Below are 21,444 nucleotides of genomic sequence, written 5' to 3' on the forward strand. Positions count from 1 at the left end.
TTTCCCAGCACAGGATCTTTTATTGTTACATGTGAATTTTCAGATTGTTTTTTCTATTCTGTCAATAATGCTAATGGTGTCTTTATAGGAATTATAATGAATCTGTAGATCAATTTGGGTGTATATAGATAATTTTAACAATATTCTTTCTTCAAATCCATAAACACAGGATATCTTTCCATTTATTTGTGTCCTTTTCAATTTTTTTCATCAATGTATTATGGTTTTCAGTGTACAGATATTTTACTTTCTTGGTTAAATCTATTATCAAAGTGGTTTGTTCTGTTTCTTTTGTAAATAAGATTGTTTTCTTGATTTCTTTGTCAAATATCTTGTTTGTGAATAGAAACACAGCTGATTTTTATATGTTGATTTCATATCCAGCAAATTATTTATTAGCACAAACAGTTTTTTTCGTGGAATCTTTAGGGTTTCTTTAAGTAAGGTAGTGTTATCTGAAAACAAATAGTGTAGCTTCTTCTTTTCTTATTTGGATATCCTTTGTTTGTTTTTCTTGTCTACTTCCTTTGGCCAGAATTCCAAGTACTATGCTGAATGGAAGTGGTGAGAATAAGCATCTTTGTCTTGTTCCTGAATTGCAGGAAAAAGCCTTCAGCTTTTCACCAGTGATATGATGCAAGCTGTGAGCTTATCATGTGTGGTCTAGTTCTGTTGAGGTATATTCCTTCCATAATCATATTCCACATGATAACATTTCTGCCAATGATGAACCACATAAATTATGGTATATATCATATAGCCTAGGTATGTAGTAAGCTGTACCATTTAAGCTTGTGTGATTACACTCTGATTTTTGCACAAACAAGCAGTTTTCAGAATGTGTCTCCATGGTTAAGTGACATATAACTTATTTGTATGCCTTATTTGTCAATAGTTTTTATTGTGAAAAGATGTTGAGCTTTGTCAAATGATTCTTCCACATCTATTGAAATGATCATAATTTCAATCCTTCATTCTTTTAATGTATTATATACTATTTATTGACTTGTCTATGTTGAAACCTTCTTGTATCCCAGGGATAAATCCCACTTGATCACAGCATGTGATCCTTTTAATGAAGTTGACTTAGTTTGCTAATAGTCTGTTGAGAATTTTTGCACATATGTTCATTAGGAATATTTCCTGTAACTTGCATTTTTTGGTTTGTCTTGGTATCAAGATAATGCTTGCCTTGTAAAATGAGTTTGGAAGTATTTCCTTCTCTTGGGTGATTTTGAGACATAATGATTATAATTCTTAATTACATTGTGTAATTCACCTGTGAAGCCATCCGGTCCTGATCTTTTCTTTGTTTGGATTTTTTTGATTACCAATCATTTACTTATTTGTCTATTCATATTTTCTATTTCTTCATGATACAATATTTGGGTCATTTCTCTCCCCTTCCCCCTGCCCTCTTTCTTCCCCCTCCACTCCCTATCCCCCCCACCTCCTCGCTTCCAGGCAGAAACTATTTTTGCCCTTACACGATTCAGTCTTGATAGGTTGTATGCTTCTAGGAATTTATTTATTTGTTTCAACTTATCCAACTTGTCTTACTCTTGTTTGTAGTACTCTCTTATGATCTTTTGTATTTCTGTGGAGTCAATTATAATTGTAATGACTCCTTTTTTCATTTGTAATTTTATTTGATCCTTTTTTTCCTTTCTTTATCTAAAGGTTTGTCAGTTTTTAAAAAAATAGCCTTAGTTTTGTTAATGCTTTCTATTCTTTTTACACTTTCTATTTTATTTATTTGTGCTCCAATCTTTATTATTTCCTTCCTTCTGCTAACATTAGGCTTCATGAGTTCTTCTTTTTCTAGGCCCCTGAGATGTAAAGTTAGGTTGTTTATTTGAAATCTTCATTTTGTCTCAATGAAGGCAATTATTGCTATAAGTGTCTCTGTTAGAACTGCTTTTGATTCATCCTATATGTTTTCTTTCCATTTTCATCTGTCTCAAGATTCTTTTTCATTTTGCTTTTTATTTCTTCTTTGACCTTTAATTTTCTAGATGTTGATAAATTTCCCCAAATTCCTTCTGTTATTGATTTCTAATTTCATTCCATTGTGGTCAGAAATGATACTTAATAAAATGCTACTCCAAGAATAATTCCTTTACAAGTCTTGTAATAGATAGATGAAGTTTCTAATTACTCAGCATTTACTCCAAATGCCCTGATTTTTGATGGCAAAAGAATGTGCCTGTCAATGAGTATTTAACTATAATAGTATCAGTTAGCATTAGAATATTAATTTTTGTTTAATCAACTATTTTAACAGAAGCATTTCTAGATATTTGGGGGAAATGTAATGATGATTTAAAAAATGTTGATCTACAGGCCACTGACTCTGACCAATAGATCAGACAACTGGCCACAAAGACCAAGAGTGAAGTGCTGAAGTACTTTTGCTTCACCAGAGATTAACCAGGTAGTGCCAGATAGCAGGGAGATGAGGAGTCCTGTGAAGGAGGATATGGAGGCAAAGAAGAGGGAACTTGATAAAATTGGGACACTCAGTTATTAACCACCCTATATATCCCTACCAGTGAATCCTGAGGGAGTGTATATAACTATGGTATCCTGTAGGAAATATGTTTGAAAAGTTGAGTGGTGAAAAAGTATCATTACTACCCAAAAAGTGCCATGAAGTAGTCTATATTCATGTGTTCTTCGTGGAAGTTGTTTTAGTCCTTGTTGGAAAAATAAAAGATAATTTCACTCAGATTTACTTAAAACTTTACATACTTAAAAAGTGAAAACAAATTGACAAAACAGAGAAAAATATCCAACTGTTCTTGTGTTTGATTATATAATTTCTGTTGAATTACAATAACCTAGGATTTCTTCCAAGCTCAATTAATCCATTTGAATTTCTATGACTAAAGGTATCCTAAACAGTAAGCAGTAGTAGGAGACAATATGTAATTTCTATTTTGGAGGTCATGAGTTAGGTTCTTTTAAAAAATAATGTATCTAAAATGTAAAAACAATAAAATTCAAAAATAAATAAATAACAAAACATCAAAAAATAATGTAACTAAGAAATATATACTTTCTATTCATTGGGAGAAAAAGTCTAGGGATAATTTCATTACATCCATTATACCAAGGTTTAACTTGTTCCAAATGGAAAGCTGTGCGAAAGAAACCAAATTTTTTGGTTTAGAGCTCTATGCTTTATACTATCAAAAAGGAGACTTCTAGAAAGATTCATATTACTGGTTTTAGGTTGTTAATTAAGACATTAAACAGCCACTATAGCTCATTAAGTGACAAAATGAGTGTGTGTTCTTCTATGGTTTTATTCTACATCCATATTATTCACCTGTTTTCTTTTCCTTCTTTTTTCTATTTCTTTTTCTTTTACTTCTTTCTTTCTAATTAAATTTATTTCAGAATAATTGTTCTTTCCTTTTCAAAATTCCAAATAATATCCTGATACCAATTTAGCTATGAATGCAGAGGCTTAATAACATTCTGGACAATTATCTGGCAGATTAAATTTCTACCACCCACATTTCAGATCTATTTTTAAGGTTTATATTAGAGACTTATTTGGGTACTTTTTTTATTTCATAAAAAGTCTTAATTTCAACAAATACTCATTGAATTCCATTTGTGAATAATTATGCAAGATTCTATGGGGATTACAGAGATAGATAAAAGAGAAAATGTCAGGTTCCTAGAATATTATAACAAGAAATGTATGACTGAGATGGAAAATGGTCATTAAGCCATCAGCTTTCTATAATATGTGTCCTGTGAGGGAAGAGACTACACTTGTTATTCAGAAGTAATTCTAATGAGCTCATCGAACCATGAGTTTGACCATGAAACAGGTTGAACTATCCTTCTCTTCTGTAAGAGGATAGAGAATCCAAGGACTCATCCTTTCAACACCTGCCTTTTGCATTTGCATGCACATAAATGCTCCCTCAGTTAATCATTGTACATTTAATGAGAGCTACACGCCAGTGTTCTCTTTGAGACACTTATCACACTAACCAAGGTTATTTGTAATATTTTTGATGTTAATTATTTGTTTCATATTCATTATCTTGATGTTCATTTGGGAAAATTTTGGAAGAAATGCTATCATAACATTTTTTAGTTGCTTTTGAAATAAAGCACTTAATTTACATCTTTTTTTCATCTCCTTTTGGTGAATATGTCTTAGTGTAGGTGTTTGGTAGACATTTAATACAGCACAGATAATATGCACTCTTAAGCATCTAAATTCTTATATCTGAATGTAATAAGTGTTTGTCTTGTTCCTTGCAGGACGGTTCTTTTTACTCTGACTTCTGTGGTGGTACTTGTCATCACTACTGACTGGATCAGCTGGGACAAGTTGAATCGGGGATTTTTGCCTAGTGATGAAGTTTCCAGAGCATTCCTCGCTTCTTTCATCTTGGTCTTTGACCTCCTTATTGTGATGCAGGTAAGTTCCTTGGCATTTCCCCCTTCTCACCAAAGCTGGTCTATGCTTTGTTCTCAGAATAACAAACACTATAGGCTGGGCTACAGACTCCATAAAACTAGAGAAGTGTACAGTTTACAGTTGCTATTAATGGTTTTCTGATCATATTTTAAGCAATTTTACTAGGAGGAAAAGCCATCTGAGCTTTTTTGGGAGGGGGCACAAAAAATTCATTTTATGAACATTGAAAGGTGGGGCCCTAGAAACAATACAGGATGGTAATATTTTCGGGGGGAGGGGGAAGACACAAACAAAAACAAAAAAAAAATCTGTCATTTAGTAAATGGAAAGCTAGAAAGACAAGAATGATATAAAGCTAACAAAGCAAGAAAAAGCAACTGTCAAAGCAACTTAGGATTTTATAGCAATTGAAATGGAGTGATGTAAAACTGCTTTTTCTGGTTATGTAAATTATCACTTTCTTTTAGTATTCACCAGAGATCATTCCACTTTCATGTAAACAATATTTCTGCCCTGCTTAACAACACATTTTTTTTGTATAATAGCATCACAATAATCAGCGTTACTCGTGTAATCTTCTGATGAGAATGTTTGAAGTTTTAGGAATATTCTTTCCAGGGGGGGCAGAAAGAGATAAAAGCTATTTCTTGGTGCTTTATCTTGCCCATTAAATGTCCATCCATTTACTAGACATTTTCTTATTCCTATCATAAGGCAATTTTGGCTCTCCCCCTTCTGAGGCACTATAAGTCACCAGAATAAAGGCTACCATTGTCAAAGGGAATGGAGTCTCCATTGTACTTTAAATTTATGCAAGATTTTGGGGATACCAGGTCGGTTTTCTTACTTCTAGAGACAAAGAGGGACATTTATGAGAGCTATTCTGTATTTTCTCAAAAGAGAACAATAGCTTTTTTGTTTTGTTTTGATATATAATATATTCTGGGCATTAGGTTCAAGATGGTACTTATAACTAGTTTTAATGGATGCTATTTTAGCCTACATTACAGCTTAAAATTATTTGAAGACATAAAATTGAAAAGTTTTGTCTCATCTAAAAATGGATGCATTTCTTTCTTTATTTCCTGTGAGACAGCTTAGCACAGTGATAAAAGCCCTGGACTTGGAATGAGACAGCATTGACAGGTTCCAGATCTGTCTCTTACTAGCCACAGGATTTCCTCGGGAGAACTCCAAATTTAATTTATAGTACTTATGCAATAACATATCATGCACTACTAGTATAAAGGCAAATTTTATCATCTTCCATCTCCTTACTAATATACTTCCAAATGTTAATTTCTACTTTGGTTAAATGGCTCACTGATACCTCTCTAAGCCCATCTTAAATTCAAAGCTATTAGAAGCCAAGTAGATTATTATCTTCTTGAATTTGCTTAAATTTATTTATATGAGAACGTACCTTCCCTGATAGACCATTAAATCCCCTACCTTTGACACTATTTGTGAAAACTTTAAGTACTCTTCCAAATAAGTTTACTACAACCAGAGACTTCAAGTAGGAAAATATATTACAATTTACAGAATCATGGATTAATTTCAAAAGCACTTAATAAAGATAGATGGATAGATAGCCAGGATTTATGCAGGTAGAGTCAATAGGACTGGACTGGGAAAGACATTCTAAATTAACAAAAGGCATAAAAATGTAGGGAGTCAGTAAGGGGCTGATCTTTTCAGAGAGCAGCCAGAGACCAACTGATTAAAGATGGAGAGTTCATGTTGACGTATCTATTAGCTTGGGCCATTTCTACTACAAGTAGCACTAGTCCTGCCAATGCATCTTAATCAAAGGGGGACTGTATTTCTACATTGTAAGGACATCCTACACATGTCAAGAGGAAGGATGCAGTTGCCTCAAGGGACACTTGAAAGCAGAGACTGAAGAGTAACAGGAAACCCTGATCCTCCCTTTATTTTCCATTATTTCCCATTATGGAAATAATATTTCCATTATTTCCCATATTTGTTTGTCACTTATGCTTTCTGTTTTTCTTGTCCTGCAAAGCAACTTCCTTAGTTTTCCAGTTCATATGGAAGGAAAGGGACACTTTGAAAAGTGACTACATTAATTCCATATTCCCTAGGAAGGGACTGCAGAGTCTGGAATGTCCTCTGCCCATCCTTGAACTGCTGGGTCAGGGTTGGTGGCTGGGAGGTGGAGTGCAAGTCCAAAAAAGAAGGGGAGTGTTTGGGTCTCAAAAATCAAACAAAGAAATATATAATGTAAAGGGGAATTGAAAAGGATCCCCAACAGTTGTATCTCTCAACTCCATTGTTCATTCCTGACACCAAGGAGACTAGCCAGGCCTACTGGCTCATCTTTTTCTGTCTCTTATATCTCAATCCTTCCACCTCATTTCTTTGCCACCATTTCAGTTCAGACTGTCTTCTGTAGTATTATAATCCATGGAACTTTCTGCCTCTAGATGTCCCTTTCTACCATATGCCCTTTTTAACTTGCCCTCATAACTTTCTAATCAGAAATAGCATGTTATACGTGTCACTTCTCAACCCAAAATATTTTCAGTGACTCTTCATGTCCAATAAAGTCCAGATTGCAGGAGCTCTCTCAGTGCCCTCCATTATCTGGCCCTGGTTCTGTTTTCTTTTGTGGCTCCATGCTACAGCTGTAGCCCAGAGTAAAGGCTGGCTACTTTGCTCTTGACCACAGACTGCTTTCATTCCCAGGCTGTTCTAGATTATGTCTGTATTGCTCTACTCATCTAACTCCTGCCTTTGAAGACCATTTCAAGTCCCCCTTCATTGAAGCAGTGTGATTACTTCCTCCTCAGCACTTTTGCTATATATTTTACATCCTTGTATCCCTGGAACTTCCCTAATGCAGTACCTTGTGTAGGCAGGAGTTGGCCCACAGTAATAGCTGATAGATGAGGATCCATAATTGAATGTTCAGCACTGAGTCTCATGACAACTGTGTGCTCCTTCATGAGCACCACGTAGAAGTTCCGGAACTGGTCAATATAGTAAGGAAGTTAATTTAAGGAGACATAGCTCCAGAAAGCACATGTATTTAAGACACTTAAAAATATATGATACAAAAGTTCTAACAGATCCATAACCAATTAAACTGTAATCCAATTAATCTCAAATTCACATATTCCAGATAAAAGAAGAATTTACAAATAATAAAGTTATTGGAAATGGAGACATTGGTGTCTGTTTAAAGGCCTGTACTCATTGGAATTAGTTAAGTGATTTAACAGCAATTTGCTCTTTTATATTTGGAGGAAAATTCCACTTATACTATAGAAAGGTACTGTAATGGTAGACTTAAAAAATTAAAAATACTGTTGGAATTGTTTTATTGATTTATTTAAGTGTGCGTGTGTGTGTGTGTGTGTGTGTGTTGCCAGGGATTGCCAAGTACTCTCATTAGAGTAAACACACACTGTATCACTGAGCTATAACCCCAACCATAAGAATTTGATGCCATTTCTATAAAGATTTTATTTTTAACAAAATTAGCAAGCTGATTATAAATGAGAAGGTACAATTATTTTTATGGGTATTCATGAAATAGTATTTTCATTCATTTATTGTTAAAGCTATTTGTCCTATTATATTCTTCTGTGATTTTAGTGAAATCACCAGAACTAAGGCATAAACAGAGGCCAAAAAAATGCAACATGACTCACAGAGATCAGTGTACTGTAGAACACAAGAAGTAAAATGTAAAGAAAACATCCTTCTTAGGAATATTTCATCCCACATTCTATTTAGTGCTTATAGATATGTCATTTCATATTGTATTTCTTTCACAAGTAATACAGTATGTACCACCTCCTACTGTCCCTGCTAGGTTAAGGAAAATATATATCTAAGATATATGAGTTAAAAATATGTGTCATAGAGTAGGCAAGGAAGAAAAGTGTCACAGGAGTTCATTAAAGGAAGATCAATGTTGACAAGAGTAGAAGGGGAAAATTTGAAAAAAGAGATGAGAACAGAAGAGCAGCTAGAATTTGAAAGCAAGGATCAATGAACAAGAATGTTTTTTCCAGCTGGGAATAGTAGTATAATCATCAAGGTACGTATTCAGTTATTTTCCCCATTAAATTCAGAAACATTTGTTAAATGCATTAGGTGCTGCAGATGGAGGAGGGGTGAGAAAGGAGTTCAAAGATCTGTAAAGCACAGTCTACAGGAGTTTGTAGTTGAACAGAGAAATTCATAGTTGAATTAGAGAACTATGAGTAGGAGAGTTGATAATTTTAGGAAAATTATCTTTAGATGAATTCTTTGGTGGAGGGGGAAGGGGAACATTGGTACTCTTGCCATTTTCTAACTTCATGCTCTCTACCCTCGCAGGAGCTAGTGTGCCTGGCATGAAGGCTTGCATAGAGAGGAAGTCTGTCTTCATAAGATAAAGAAAATTATCTGCTTTTTTTTTCACTAGACAGGAGAAGAAGGGGGACAGTGAAAGAGGGAAGAAAACAAAGGAGAGGAGAAGAGGAAGAGGAGAGAGATGATAAAGAGGTGTGGGAAATCAGACAGATGAGATGGTTATAGATAAGGATGAGTTGAGTAACCAGTAAAATTCTCCAGTGGGTGTGGATATGGGAGTGGAGGGGAAAGATTAGGCAGTGACAGTGAGCATGGAGATTGATGGAGTTGTGTTGTGAAGTTTCAATTCATTCTTCATAAGGGACTCTAAGTTAAGGTATTGTTAGAGAAGATTAAAAAACTTGAATTTTTGGAACAAGCAGGAGTGGGGAGGATGAAAGGAGAGAGTGAAGTGGGGCATGAAGATAATTTAGATACTTCATATGCATGTATGAAAATAGAATAATGAAACACATTAAAAACTGTTTACAAAGGGGAGATTAAAAAAAGGTAATAGAGTAAAGAGTAATAGAGGGGGTGAATTTGATGAAAGCACATTATATGCATGTATGGAAATATCACAATGAAACCCCTTTGTACAATTAACAAGAGAGAGAAAAAAACTTGAATTTTATAACTGGATCAATGTAATTTAGCAATAGCTGTTTAACAAGTGCCCATGAGGTAGCAGAAGCAGTCATGGGAAGGTGAATTTCTATGAATTTATGGGTAAGTATGGAGACATTGTACACTTTCATAGCTATGAGTTAGTAGAGCCCTAAGCCAATCATGATTAGTTACCTACTATCATCTGGATGTTAAAGCAAGAAGGTTATGAGTATTGGCTGTGGAATCCAACTTCAATAGTTCCCATCCTGGCTCTGCGTTTACTAGCTGTGTGATTCTGAGAATGGGTACTTAACTAACCTAGGCTAGTACCAGTATCTACCTTATACACTTGGTCGTGGCTCAGAGTTGCATAGAACTGTGCTGGAATATAGTTAAATGTTACAAAAATGTTAACTATACCCAACAATGAGTGAGAATGCTAATGTTGTACATGAGTTCTATTACCATGTAAGTCTGCAGAAATGGACTGAAGCCACATTTACCAAAGGGCTTGAAAAGCTCTTTGAAGCAGTTGGACTTTAACCTAAAGACAGTGATGAGTAATTAGAGTTCTGAGCAACAAGTGCTAGTAACTAATGGTTGTCCTGAGAAAGTTTTCCTTAAAAGTTGAAGAATGAGCCGGGTGCCAGTGACTCATGTCTGTAATCCTAGCTACTCAGGAGACAGAGATTAGGAGGATCACCATGGTTTGAAGCCAACCCTAGGCAAATAGTTTGCAAGACTCCATCAAAAAAAAAAAAAAAAAAAACCTTCACTAAAAAGGGCTGGTGGAGTGGCTCAAGGTGAAGACCTTGAGTTCAAGCCCCAGTACCACAAAAAAAAAAAAAGTTGAAGAATGATTTAGAAGGAAGGATACTAAAAGCAGGAAATCAAGCTTGCATGGTGAGTATGACAACTTGTAAATAGTGTTAGGGACCTCAATAGGGTAATGGCAATAGAAATGAACACAAGGAATGTATTATTTGAAAATGGAAATAACAGGATTTGCTTATGCATATGCTGGAATGAAAGAAGAGTTACATGAGATGACTATTATAGCATCATTAATTATGACTATTTAAGTTGTCATTTGGTGAGCTCCTCAAAGTAGAAGTCATATATTACTTTTATATACTTCTGTCTTTGTACATGATCTTGCAGGATACTTATAATATCATTTATACTTTAAAATGTTTGCTAACTAAATATGCTACTATATAACTAATATTGTTAAAATGGCTATCTGAAAGCAATCTACATATTCAATACAATCCTCATAAAATTCCAATTTAATTTTTCCTAGAAATAGAAAAATCAATCCAAAAATTCATATGGAAGTTAAAAAAAGACACTGAATAGTTAAAGCAATACTGAGAAAAGAAGCAATGCTGGAGATAACATACCTGACTTCAACTTATATTCAGACCCATAGTAAGAAAAACTGCATATACAAAAACACACATGTAAACCATGGAATAGAATAGGAGCCCCAGAAATAAAACCACACAGGTATATCCATCTACTCTTTGATAAGGAGCCACTGAAGAAAAGACAACCTCTTTTAGTGCTCAGAAAACTGGATGTCCACAAGTAGAAGACTGATACTAGATCCCTATCCCTCCCCCTGTACAAAAATTAATTCAAAATAGATCAAAGAACTAAAAGTAACACCTGAAAGTCCAAAACTACTAAAGGAAAACCCTTGAAAATATAGGCAGAGATAATGCCTTTCTGAATAGGATTTCAATTGCTCAGGAAATAAGAGCTACAATTGACAAACAGATTATATCAAATTCAAAAGTTTCTGCATATCAAAGGAAACATTTACCAGAATGAAGAGACAGCCTATATAATGGCAAAAAAAAATCTTTGCTAGCTATTTATCAGATAAAGGATTAAGATCCAGAATATAAAGGGGTCTAAAAATTAAATACAAAACCCACAAATAATTCAATCAGTAAATAGTCAAATTATTGAGCAGACAGTCCTCAAAAGAAGTACAAATGTCCAATAAATTTGTGAAAGAATGTTCAACATTCTTACCCATAAAGGAAAAGCAAATCAAGATGACAATGAGCTTCTTTCTCACCCTAGTCAGAAGGCTATCATCAAAAAAATAAACAATAATTGCTTCCAAAGATGCAGGAGGAAAGGAGCTCTTACACATTATTGGTGGGGATGTAAATTAGTACAACCATTACGGAAATTATTATGGAGGTCCCTCAAAGAACAAAAATTAGACCTATCTTATGCTCCTGCTAAACCACTCTCAGTATATATTTAAGGGAATGCAAATTAGCATACAGTGAAGATACCTACACACCCATGTATATAGCAGTATTATTCACAATAGCCAAACTTTGGAATCATCCAAGGTGTACATCAACTAATGAATGGAAAAAGAAAATGTGGTATATGCACATAGTGGAGTTTTACTCAGCAATTAAAAAGAATGAAATTATGTCATTTGCCAGGAAATGGAAGGAACTGTAAATCATCATATTAAGCAAAATAAGTTGGACTGGACTGAGAAAGACAATATTGCATATTCTTTCTCATATGTAGAATATGAACTTTAAAAAAGTGACATGAGTGCAAAATTCAGGGACCATGTGGGAATAAGAACCAGTGAAAGTAGGGAGGGCAAAAAGAGAAGGTAAGTGTGTATGGTGGGGTTAATATGATCAAAGTACTTCATACACATGTATGAAAATGTAATAATGAAAGCCATGAAAAATTGTTTAAGAAAGGAAGGAGGGAGATAAGAAAGAGTAATATAGGGGGTAAATTTTACCAAAGTATATGAATTTATATATACCTTTATGAATGTATGGAAATACCATAATGAAACCACTTTGTACAGTTAACATATGGTAATAAAAATAAGTTTAAAAATAAAGTACAAAAAAGTATTTTAAGTAATGTATTATATAATGGAGCTTTTGACTAAAGCCAAGAAATGTGCTGAAATAGGTAATATGAAAATAGACACAAGGAGTTTGGATTTGGGCATACAGAGCTCCAGGAATGGCAAGGTATTAAGTGTGGAATGTGGAGAGGGAAAGACATTGGAGGAAATATATAAAGCTTCAGTTATACAGGAGGAGCAAGTTTTGGTGATCTATTGCACAGTATGGTGGATGTAGTTAATAATAATATATTATATATTCCAAAATTGCTCTAAAAAGTGAATTTTTAAATGTCACCATAAAGGATTGGTGAGTTTGTGAAGTGATGAATATGTTCATGATCTTGATTTAATCATTCTATAATGTATATGTATATCATAACATTGCATCATATCCCATAAATATACAGAATTATAATTTTCAACTAAAAATTAATATTTTAAAAAAGAAGAAAAAGATAATTGGAGAGTAGGTCAAAGATTCAACAGACATCTTTATTTCTACATAGATATAAGTATATTTGCATATATACGGATTTGTGTGTGCAGAAGTTTGTAACATCTTAGATTTATGTGCACCACGGTGATGCCAGAGCTATCTAGAGGAGAGACTATTGAAAAGAAGAAAGATTCAGAGAACAAGAGTTGGTAAATCCCCAGATTGTTGATATATCTTTCCACTATTTCTCTTTCTTGTAAATTATTTGCATATCTGCCTATTGCCTGGGTACCTATGTACAAGCTGACTGAGAAGAGGATATGTTTTAATAATTGTTGTATTCCCACCCAGCTCTTATTTAAACAGTGCATTGCAGTTTTGTCATAACAATTTTGCTGAATGAGATGAGAAACAAAGGAATGAACCTAAGCAACTAGAGTGAGACAGGAAGACTGAAAAAAGAATAAACCCATCTGAGCAAGCAGACCAATAAACAAGAAAGAGTTACAACTAAACAACAAGGGAATAAAAATGACTGTAAACAAACACCTATCAGTTTTAACACTGAATATAAATTGTCTCAATGCCTCAATCAAAAGACATTGAATAGCAAATTGGGTTAAAAAACAGACCCAAACATATGTTGCTTACAAAAGACTCATCTCACTTAAAAAAAAGAAAAAAAGAAAAGAAACACTGGCTTAGAGTCAAAGGGGTAGAAAAAAGTTTTCCAAGCAAATGGGCCCCATATAAACAGCCAAGAGTAGCTATACTCATATCTGACAAAGTAGACTTCAGGCTAAAATCAATCAGAGGAGACAATGAAGGTGACTTCATATTAATGAAAGGAACAATTCATCAAGAGGAAATATCAGTCCTTAGCATATATGCATCAAATCCGGGGCACCCATCTACATTAAAAAAAACTCTAATGGCCCTAAAAGCACAGATAGACTAAGATGGTGATAGTGGGAGACCTGAATACCTCTCTGTCACTGGTAGGTCATCCAGACAAAAGATCAACAAAGACACTTCAGAGCTACTCTACCCATTAGACCAAATAGACATGGTTGATATCTACACAGTATTTCACCCAACATCTAGGCAAATTCTTTTCTGCAGCTCTTAGAACTTTTTCTAAAATAGATCATATTTTAGGATACAAAGCAAGTTTCAACAAATTCAAGAAAATTGAAATAACCCCCTGTATCATATCAGATCACATGGAATAAAACTAGAACTCAACAACAAAAGAAACCCCAGAAAACATTCAAACTAATGGAGATTGAAAAACACACTGCTGAAAAACAAATGGGTGACTGAAGTAATAAGGGAAGAAATCAAAAAGTTCCTAAAATCCAATGAAAATAAAAATACAATCTACCAGAATCTGTGGGACATAGCAAATGCCATGCTAAGTGGAAAATTTATAGCTATAAGTGCCCACATTAAAAAAACAAAGACGTCTCAAATAAACAATCTAATGATGTACCTTAAGCTCCTAGAAAAACAAGAACAAACCAAACCCAAAACCAGCAGATGGAGAGAAATAATAAAGATCAGGGCCAAGAGCAATGAGATCAAAACCAAACAAACTGCACAAAGAATCAATGAAACAAAAAAGTTAGTTCTTTGAAAAGATTAACAAGATCAACAAAGGCTTAGCCAAAATGACAAAATGGAAGAGGGAGAAAGCCCAAATTAATAAAATCAGACATGAAAAAGTGGACATAACTACAAATACTAACAAAATCGACAGAATCATTAGAGAGTACTTTGAAAACTTTTATTCAAGCCAACTGGAAAATCTAGATGAAATGGATAAATTCTTAGACACATACAACTAACCAAAATTGAACCAAGAAGATATTAACCACCTAAATAGTGCTATTACATGCAGTGAAATTGAAGCAGTAATAGTCTCCCTACAAAGAGTCCAGGATCTAATGGATTCATGGCCAAATTTTACCAAATCTTTAAAGAACTAACACCAATATTCCTCAAACTTTTCTGGGAAATAGAAAGGGAAGGAATACTATCAAATTCATTCTTTGAAGCCAGCATTACACTCATTCTGAAAAAAGAAAGATGTAACCAGAAAATATAATTATAGACCAATGATGAATATAGATGCAAATGAATATAGATGAATATAGAACAATTAATGAATATAGATGCAAAGACTCTTAACAAAATACTCACAAACAAAATTCAACAACATGCCAAAAAGATCATACACCATGACCAAGTCAGTTTCATTCCAGGGATGCAAAGATGTTTCAACATATATAAATCCATATATGTAATACAACATATAAACACAAGCAAAGACAAAAACCACATGACCTTTTCAATAGACACAGAAAAATCCTTTGACAAAATTCAACACCCTTTCATGATAAAAGCTCTGAAGAAACTGGGAATAGAAGGAATATTCCTCAACATAATAAAGGCTATATATGACAAAACCTAGAGCCAACATTATACTAAATGGAGAACAACTGAAATCATTTCCCTTAAAGTCATCTCCACTCCTATTCAATATAGTTTTGGAATTACTAGCCAGACGATAAGACAAAAGTGAGAAATAAAAGGGATTCAAATAGGGAAGAAAGAACTCAAACTGTCCCTATTTGCAGATGACATGATCCTATACCTAAGGAATACCAAAAACTCTACCAGAAAACTATTAGAAATCATAAACTCTTTCAACAAAGTAGCAGGATACAAAATTAACATACAGAAATCAGTAGCTTTTCTATATACCAACAACAAACAGACTGAAAAAGAAATCAGGGAAACAATCCCATTTACAATAGCCTCAAAAACAATAAAGTATCTTGGAATGAATTTATCAAATGATACAGAAGACTTTTTAAATGAAAACTATAAACCACTGAAGAGGGAAATTGAAGAAGACATCAGAAGATGGAAAGACCTTTCATGCTTGTAGATTCGTATAATCAACATTGTGAAAATGGCCATACTACCAAAAGCAATCCATATGTTCAACACAATCCTTATCAAAATCTCAATGACATTCTGCACATAAATAGAAAAAACAATCATGGAAACACTTATGGAAACACAAAAGACCTTGAATAGCCAAAGCAATTCTGAGCAAAAAGTCCCATGCTGGAGGCATCACAATATCTGACTTCAAACTATACTACAGAGGCATAACAATAAAAACAGAATGGTACTGGCACAAAAACAGACATGAACTCCAATGGATCAGAGTAGAAGATCCAGACATAAACCCACACAGATCTTCAACAAAGGAGCCCAAAAAACATGATGGAGAAAAGACAGCTTCTTTAACAAATGCTGCTGGGAAAATGGGATATCCACATGCAGAAGACTGAAACTACCAAAACACCCTACCAAAATCAACTCAAAATGGATCAAAGACCTTAATATAAGGCCTGAAACTTTGAAACAACTCCAAGAAGCAGTAGGAAAAGTGCTGGAATAAATAGGTATAGGAACAACTTCCTAAACAGAACTCAAAAGGCTCAGCATCTAAGAGAAACAATAAACAAATGGGACTGCATCAAGCTAAAGAGCTTCTGCACAGCAATGGAAACAGTCACCAGATTCAAGAAACAGCCCACACAATGTGAAAAAATCTTTTCCAGCTACTCATCCAATAAGGGACTAATATCCAGAATCTATAGCGAACTAAAAAAGCTCAGTCCCCAAAGACTCAACACCCCAGTGAAGAAATGGGCACATCAATTAAACAGAGAATTCTCAAAGGAAGAGGTACAAATGGCCAGCAAATACATGAAGAAGTGTTCAACTTCCCTCATTATAAAAGAGATGCAAATCAAAACAACACTTAGATTTCATCTCACCTAAATTAGAATGGCCATAATCAAGGGTAATAACAATAACAAATGTTGGTGAGGATGTGGCAAAATAGGAACCCTTATACACTGCTGGTGGAAATGCAAAATTAGTACCACCACTATGGAAAGCAGTATGGAGATTCCTCAAAAAACTAGAAGTAGAACTACCATATGATCTAGTGATACTGCTACTGGGCATCTACCCAAAAGAATGTAAGACAGAATACAGTAGAGACACCTGTACACTGATGTTCATTGCAGCATTATTCACAATAGTCAAGTTCCAGAAACAACCCAGATGCCCTACAACTGATGAATGAATCAAGAAATTGTGGTATATATACACAATGGAATACTACTCAGCCACAGAAATAATGACATATGATTTGAAGGTAAATGGATGTAATTGGAGGACATCATGTTAAGTGAAATTAGCCAGGCTCAGAAACACAAAAGCCTCATGGTTTTCTCTCATACATGGTAAATAGGTCCAAAGATAAACATATACACAAAAACAAGCAGATCATGTACAAACTCAGATGTAAAACATGCTTGTAATAGTGGAGCTACTCTATGGAACTTGGGGAAAGAGGGAAAGGAAAAGTGAATGATAGAGCATCAGTAGTATGCATAACATAAAATATGAAGGTAGACGATATAAGGATGTATACTGAAAGCTGTTGAAAAATGGAGTGTGGGAGGTAAAGGGGTAAGGGAGAACATTCAAAGGGATTGAACAGCCCAAAGTAAAGCACACCCACAGTGAGCATACATTGAGACACACTTTTGAATGTCAACTTAAATATTAATAATGAATACCAGGACTGTAAAATAGGCACAGTGTGTGTGGAGGTGGGTGATACTAGTGAGGGGGGGAGAGGGATGGCAGGAGGTTAAAGTGATGGTATATGGTAGATGGACTTCATATATCTATATGAAAGAGAACTAGAAAACCTCTTGCAATTGCTTTAAGTGGGATGGGGAGGGGGCTGAGGGGGAGAGACAATGGGGGAAATGTAAATAATGTACAATGAAGTCTGATGAGAATTGTCACTACAAATTCTGCCCATATAAAGAATATATCCTAATTTTTTAAAAAAGGAGTGAACCTGTCATTATTTCACAAAAGCTAAAGAACATGTGATTTTTCAAGAGGTAAACTGTTTACTAGCAGCAATAGAATGAATATCAATATGAAAGTAGATCATATCTACTGATGTATGCTCCTATAGTAATTAAATATCTAAATAAAATCTGAATAATTTGTACAGCCAAGTGTTAAAAAGGACTTTTTGAACAAAAAGCACTTGTACAGAAATGATAGTTCCTCAAAAGCAATTCTTTTTTTTTTTTTTTGATGGCACTGAGGTTTAAACTCAGCCTCATGGTTGATAGGCAGGTACTCTACCATTCCTCAAAAGCAATTCTTAACATGCTGAAAAATAATTAGGGAAATTGCACTATACAAGCATTTCACTGTGTAATAGATTTAAAATGTATTTTCTCTGTTCCCCACATGGTTCTAAGAAGTAGATTAATTAGTTAAAAAAATAGACATTATATCTCTTGGTAGATTTTATTTTAAAAACCCATTGATCTGGTTTAGTAGGACACATCTTTTGAGTTCATGTTTGTGCGAAGTGAGCCAGTCATTTCAGAACATAGTGCAGAGCAATGAGTTTAATTTATTTAAATTAAATGGCCATGGTTTTTTGACAAATTGGATTATATTTTCAGGCTAAGTTTTTCCAACTAGTTTTCTATGGCTATTTAGAAAGAAAGGTTTGTTTAAATCTCTGCCACTAGATTCAACATATTCCTGAGCATTGAAAATATTTTATACAACTCCTCTAACATATTTTAAACTCCTCTTCATACCTGTTTTACATTTTCTTACTCAGGGGTTACATTCCTATTTGAAGTGATTTCTATTATAGTTCCCAAGTGATGACACAATAAAGAGCTGATATTTTAAGTAATAACTGCATTCATCACAAATGCCTACTCTCCTCATGGTGCATGACTGAGGGATTGTCTCCGCTCTATTTGATACCACCATGTTGCTTTTCCCAAATCACTTCTGATCTGGTGGGGAGACAGACAGTTCAATGAAATTCACAGAAAGGAATCCCATTGTAACTGTAAGCACTCCCAGCAACAGGTCTCCAAGTAGAATAGTAGGTAGTGTCCCGATACCACAAAGGAGTCCAATCAAATTGGCAGTCTCCACAAAGTTCCCAGAAGGATGGCTTGCCAGATGGTATCAGGGGAATTTGGAAGAAGGTAATAGCTGGAAGTACTGAGGTCATCAGACAAATATATATATATATATAATATTTACATGTACATATTATATATAATATATTTATATATATGTATTATATATAAAATGAGTACTGAAGTGACAAGCACTTTCACTTAAAAATGAAACAAATAGTCTGGTTGACATATAATGTAGATCACAGATTTAAAACAAGTACTAAGTTCTGTGAGGGATTATTGTGAGTCTTTATGTATAATGTGGGAAGAAGGTAGTTTGGTTAAGTAAGTGGAAAAGAGAGACATTCCAGTTTTATCCCTATTTAAAACAAAATTTTTCAGTCCCTAAGGAATTTTCTTAAAAGAGAACTAGAATATAATTTAAAAACTGGAAAGATATAAATTCCATACTACTGCACATGAGCACAAGTGTTTTCAGTTACACTGAGGCAGCAAGATATAATGCCTTCAAATTTATACTTTTCTGGAAGATATTTACTTTTCTATGGTTTGTGTCTTATCAATCTGAAAGAATATTTCAGCCCTAGCCCTCATTCCCATCTTTGTATGTGTAGCATGGTGGGCCCTGGAAATCTCTGTAGCAGTTGCTGAATGTCATTGTACCACTTGTATATAATTTTTTAAATGTGATATTGAAGTCTTAAACACTCTGCCCTTGCATCAGGCCCCATCTCTTCTGGGTCAGGTTGAAATTCATAGTATGGCTAGACTTCAGGTATGAAGCTAAAGATGAGCCCTAGTGGCAGACATTTATCTTAAATATCCTCTCCCCAGATAGGATCAACTAATCCTTTGTGTCTATTTTAGCGGTCACTGTCAGGGATATGAGATCTTTCTCTGGCATCCTCTATTAATTTTTAAAGATATAATTATAAAGCCAAGAAACAAGTTATGAAAGAAGTTTTATAAGTAATAAAGAATAAAGAAAGCGCAGGAAATAATACCAGTACAAAAGTCCTCTGGTATTCAGAATATTCATTTTAAACTCATGCCTAAACTTTAGAAAGAGCTATTTTAGACAGACAAATTCAGTAAATCACATAGTCATGGAATTGTATTTTTTCTTATTGATGTGCTGAGTGGGGTACATTGTGGCATCTACAAAAGTTCTTTCAGTATAACAAATATATCATACATGAATTTGCCTGCTCCATCATTCTCCTTTATGCTCCCCTCCCCGCATTCCATGAATAGTTTCAACAGGTATCATTTTTGCATTTTCATATATGCATACACAATATTTGCCCTGTATTCCCCTCTTACCTCCTTTTCCGACCACCTCCCCGCTCCCACTGTTACCAACCACCCCACCCCTACCCCGGGCAGGAACTGTTCCACCCTCCTGTTCTCTGATTTTGTAGAAGAAAAAAGAAAAAACAAAAAATGACATTTTTGCTTATTTGAGGTAAAGATAGCTACACAGGGAATTATTATTATATTTCCATGTATGTATGTTTTGTAGCCCTAATTGATTTATCTCCTCTAATTTTCTTCATTTTACCTTAGTCCAATTCTTGTGGTAGTTTCAGCCAGTTTAAGATTCCTACGTTCATTCTCATATAGAGAGTATACCAACCATATTCAACTTCTTAGTTTCCTTCTTTTACCCTACCCATCCCATACATGATCACCCCTTAGTGAGACCAGTGTTTCATAGTATTGCTGCACTTGTATTAGGTCTATATTCCACATTCAAGAGAAAACAGGTGGCTTTTGACCTTCTGAGCTTGGCTAACTTCACTTAAGAAGATGTTCTCCAGTTCCATCCATTTACCTGTAAAGGACAAAATTTCATTCTTCTTTATGGCTGAAAAAAATTCCATTATATATAAATACTACATTCTCTTAATCCATTCATCAGTGATGGGGCATCTTGGCTGCTTCCATAGCTTAGCTATTGTGAATAGTGCCGCAATAACCATGGGTGTGCAGGTGCCTTTATGGTAACCTGACTTGCATTTCAAAGGGGAATATCCCCGGGGGTAGCATTACTGATCATATGGCATCTATTTTTAGTTTTTTGAGGAGTTTCCTTACTGTTTTCTATAGAGATTATATTAGCTTACATTCCCATCAGCAGTGTTTAAGGGTTCCTTTTTCCCACATCCTCACCAACATTTGTTGCTGTTTGTGTTCTGGATGGTAACTATTCTAACAGGAGTGAGGTGGAATCTTAGAGTGGTTTTGATTTGCATTTCCTTTATGGCCAGGGATGTTCAGCACTTTTCATGTGTTGCTTGGCCATTTGGACTTCTTCCTTTGAAAAGGCTCTGTTCAGTTCATTTGCCCATTTCTTTATCAGATAACATTATTATTTCCCTAAGTTCAAGAATGAGAATATTTTAAGGCATACAAATAGGTTTTGGAATCAGCAGAATGAGGATTTTAAAAAAGCATTTCTGTAACTCCAAAGCCCATACATTTTCCATACCTTGTTATTCTGTCATACATATGAAATGAAATCATATGCACCATGTCTACAGCACAGATGACAAGAACCTTAATGGATCATTGTATCAATAAACTAAAGTCAGTGGCCGAG

General features: G+C 34.5%; 1 protein-coding gene across 14 annotated transcripts in view; it reads left to right on the top strand.

The window, feature by feature from the left end:
• Tmem117 (transmembrane protein 117) overlaps positions 1-21,444 on the top strand; it is a 554,639-nt gene that overhangs the window by 379,156 nt on the left and 154,039 nt on the right. For all 14 annotated transcript variants that reach the window (XR_012450820.1, XM_074083197.1, XM_074083195.1 and 11 more), the window contains one exon: positions 4,288-4,447. Coding sequence is in view for 13 of the 14 variants with exons in the window: in XM_074083197.1 (XP_073939298.1) it covers positions 4,288-4,447 (160 nt within the window). In the remaining variant the exon portion in view is untranslated. The remainder of the gene's footprint in view (positions 1-4,287; positions 4,448-21,444) is intronic.

Source organism: Castor canadensis, chromosome 8 (genome assembly GCF_047511655.1).
Source record: "Castor canadensis chromosome 8, mCasCan1.hap1v2, whole genome shotgun sequence".
NCBI lineage: Eukaryota > Metazoa > Chordata > Mammalia > Rodentia > Castoridae > Castor > Castor canadensis.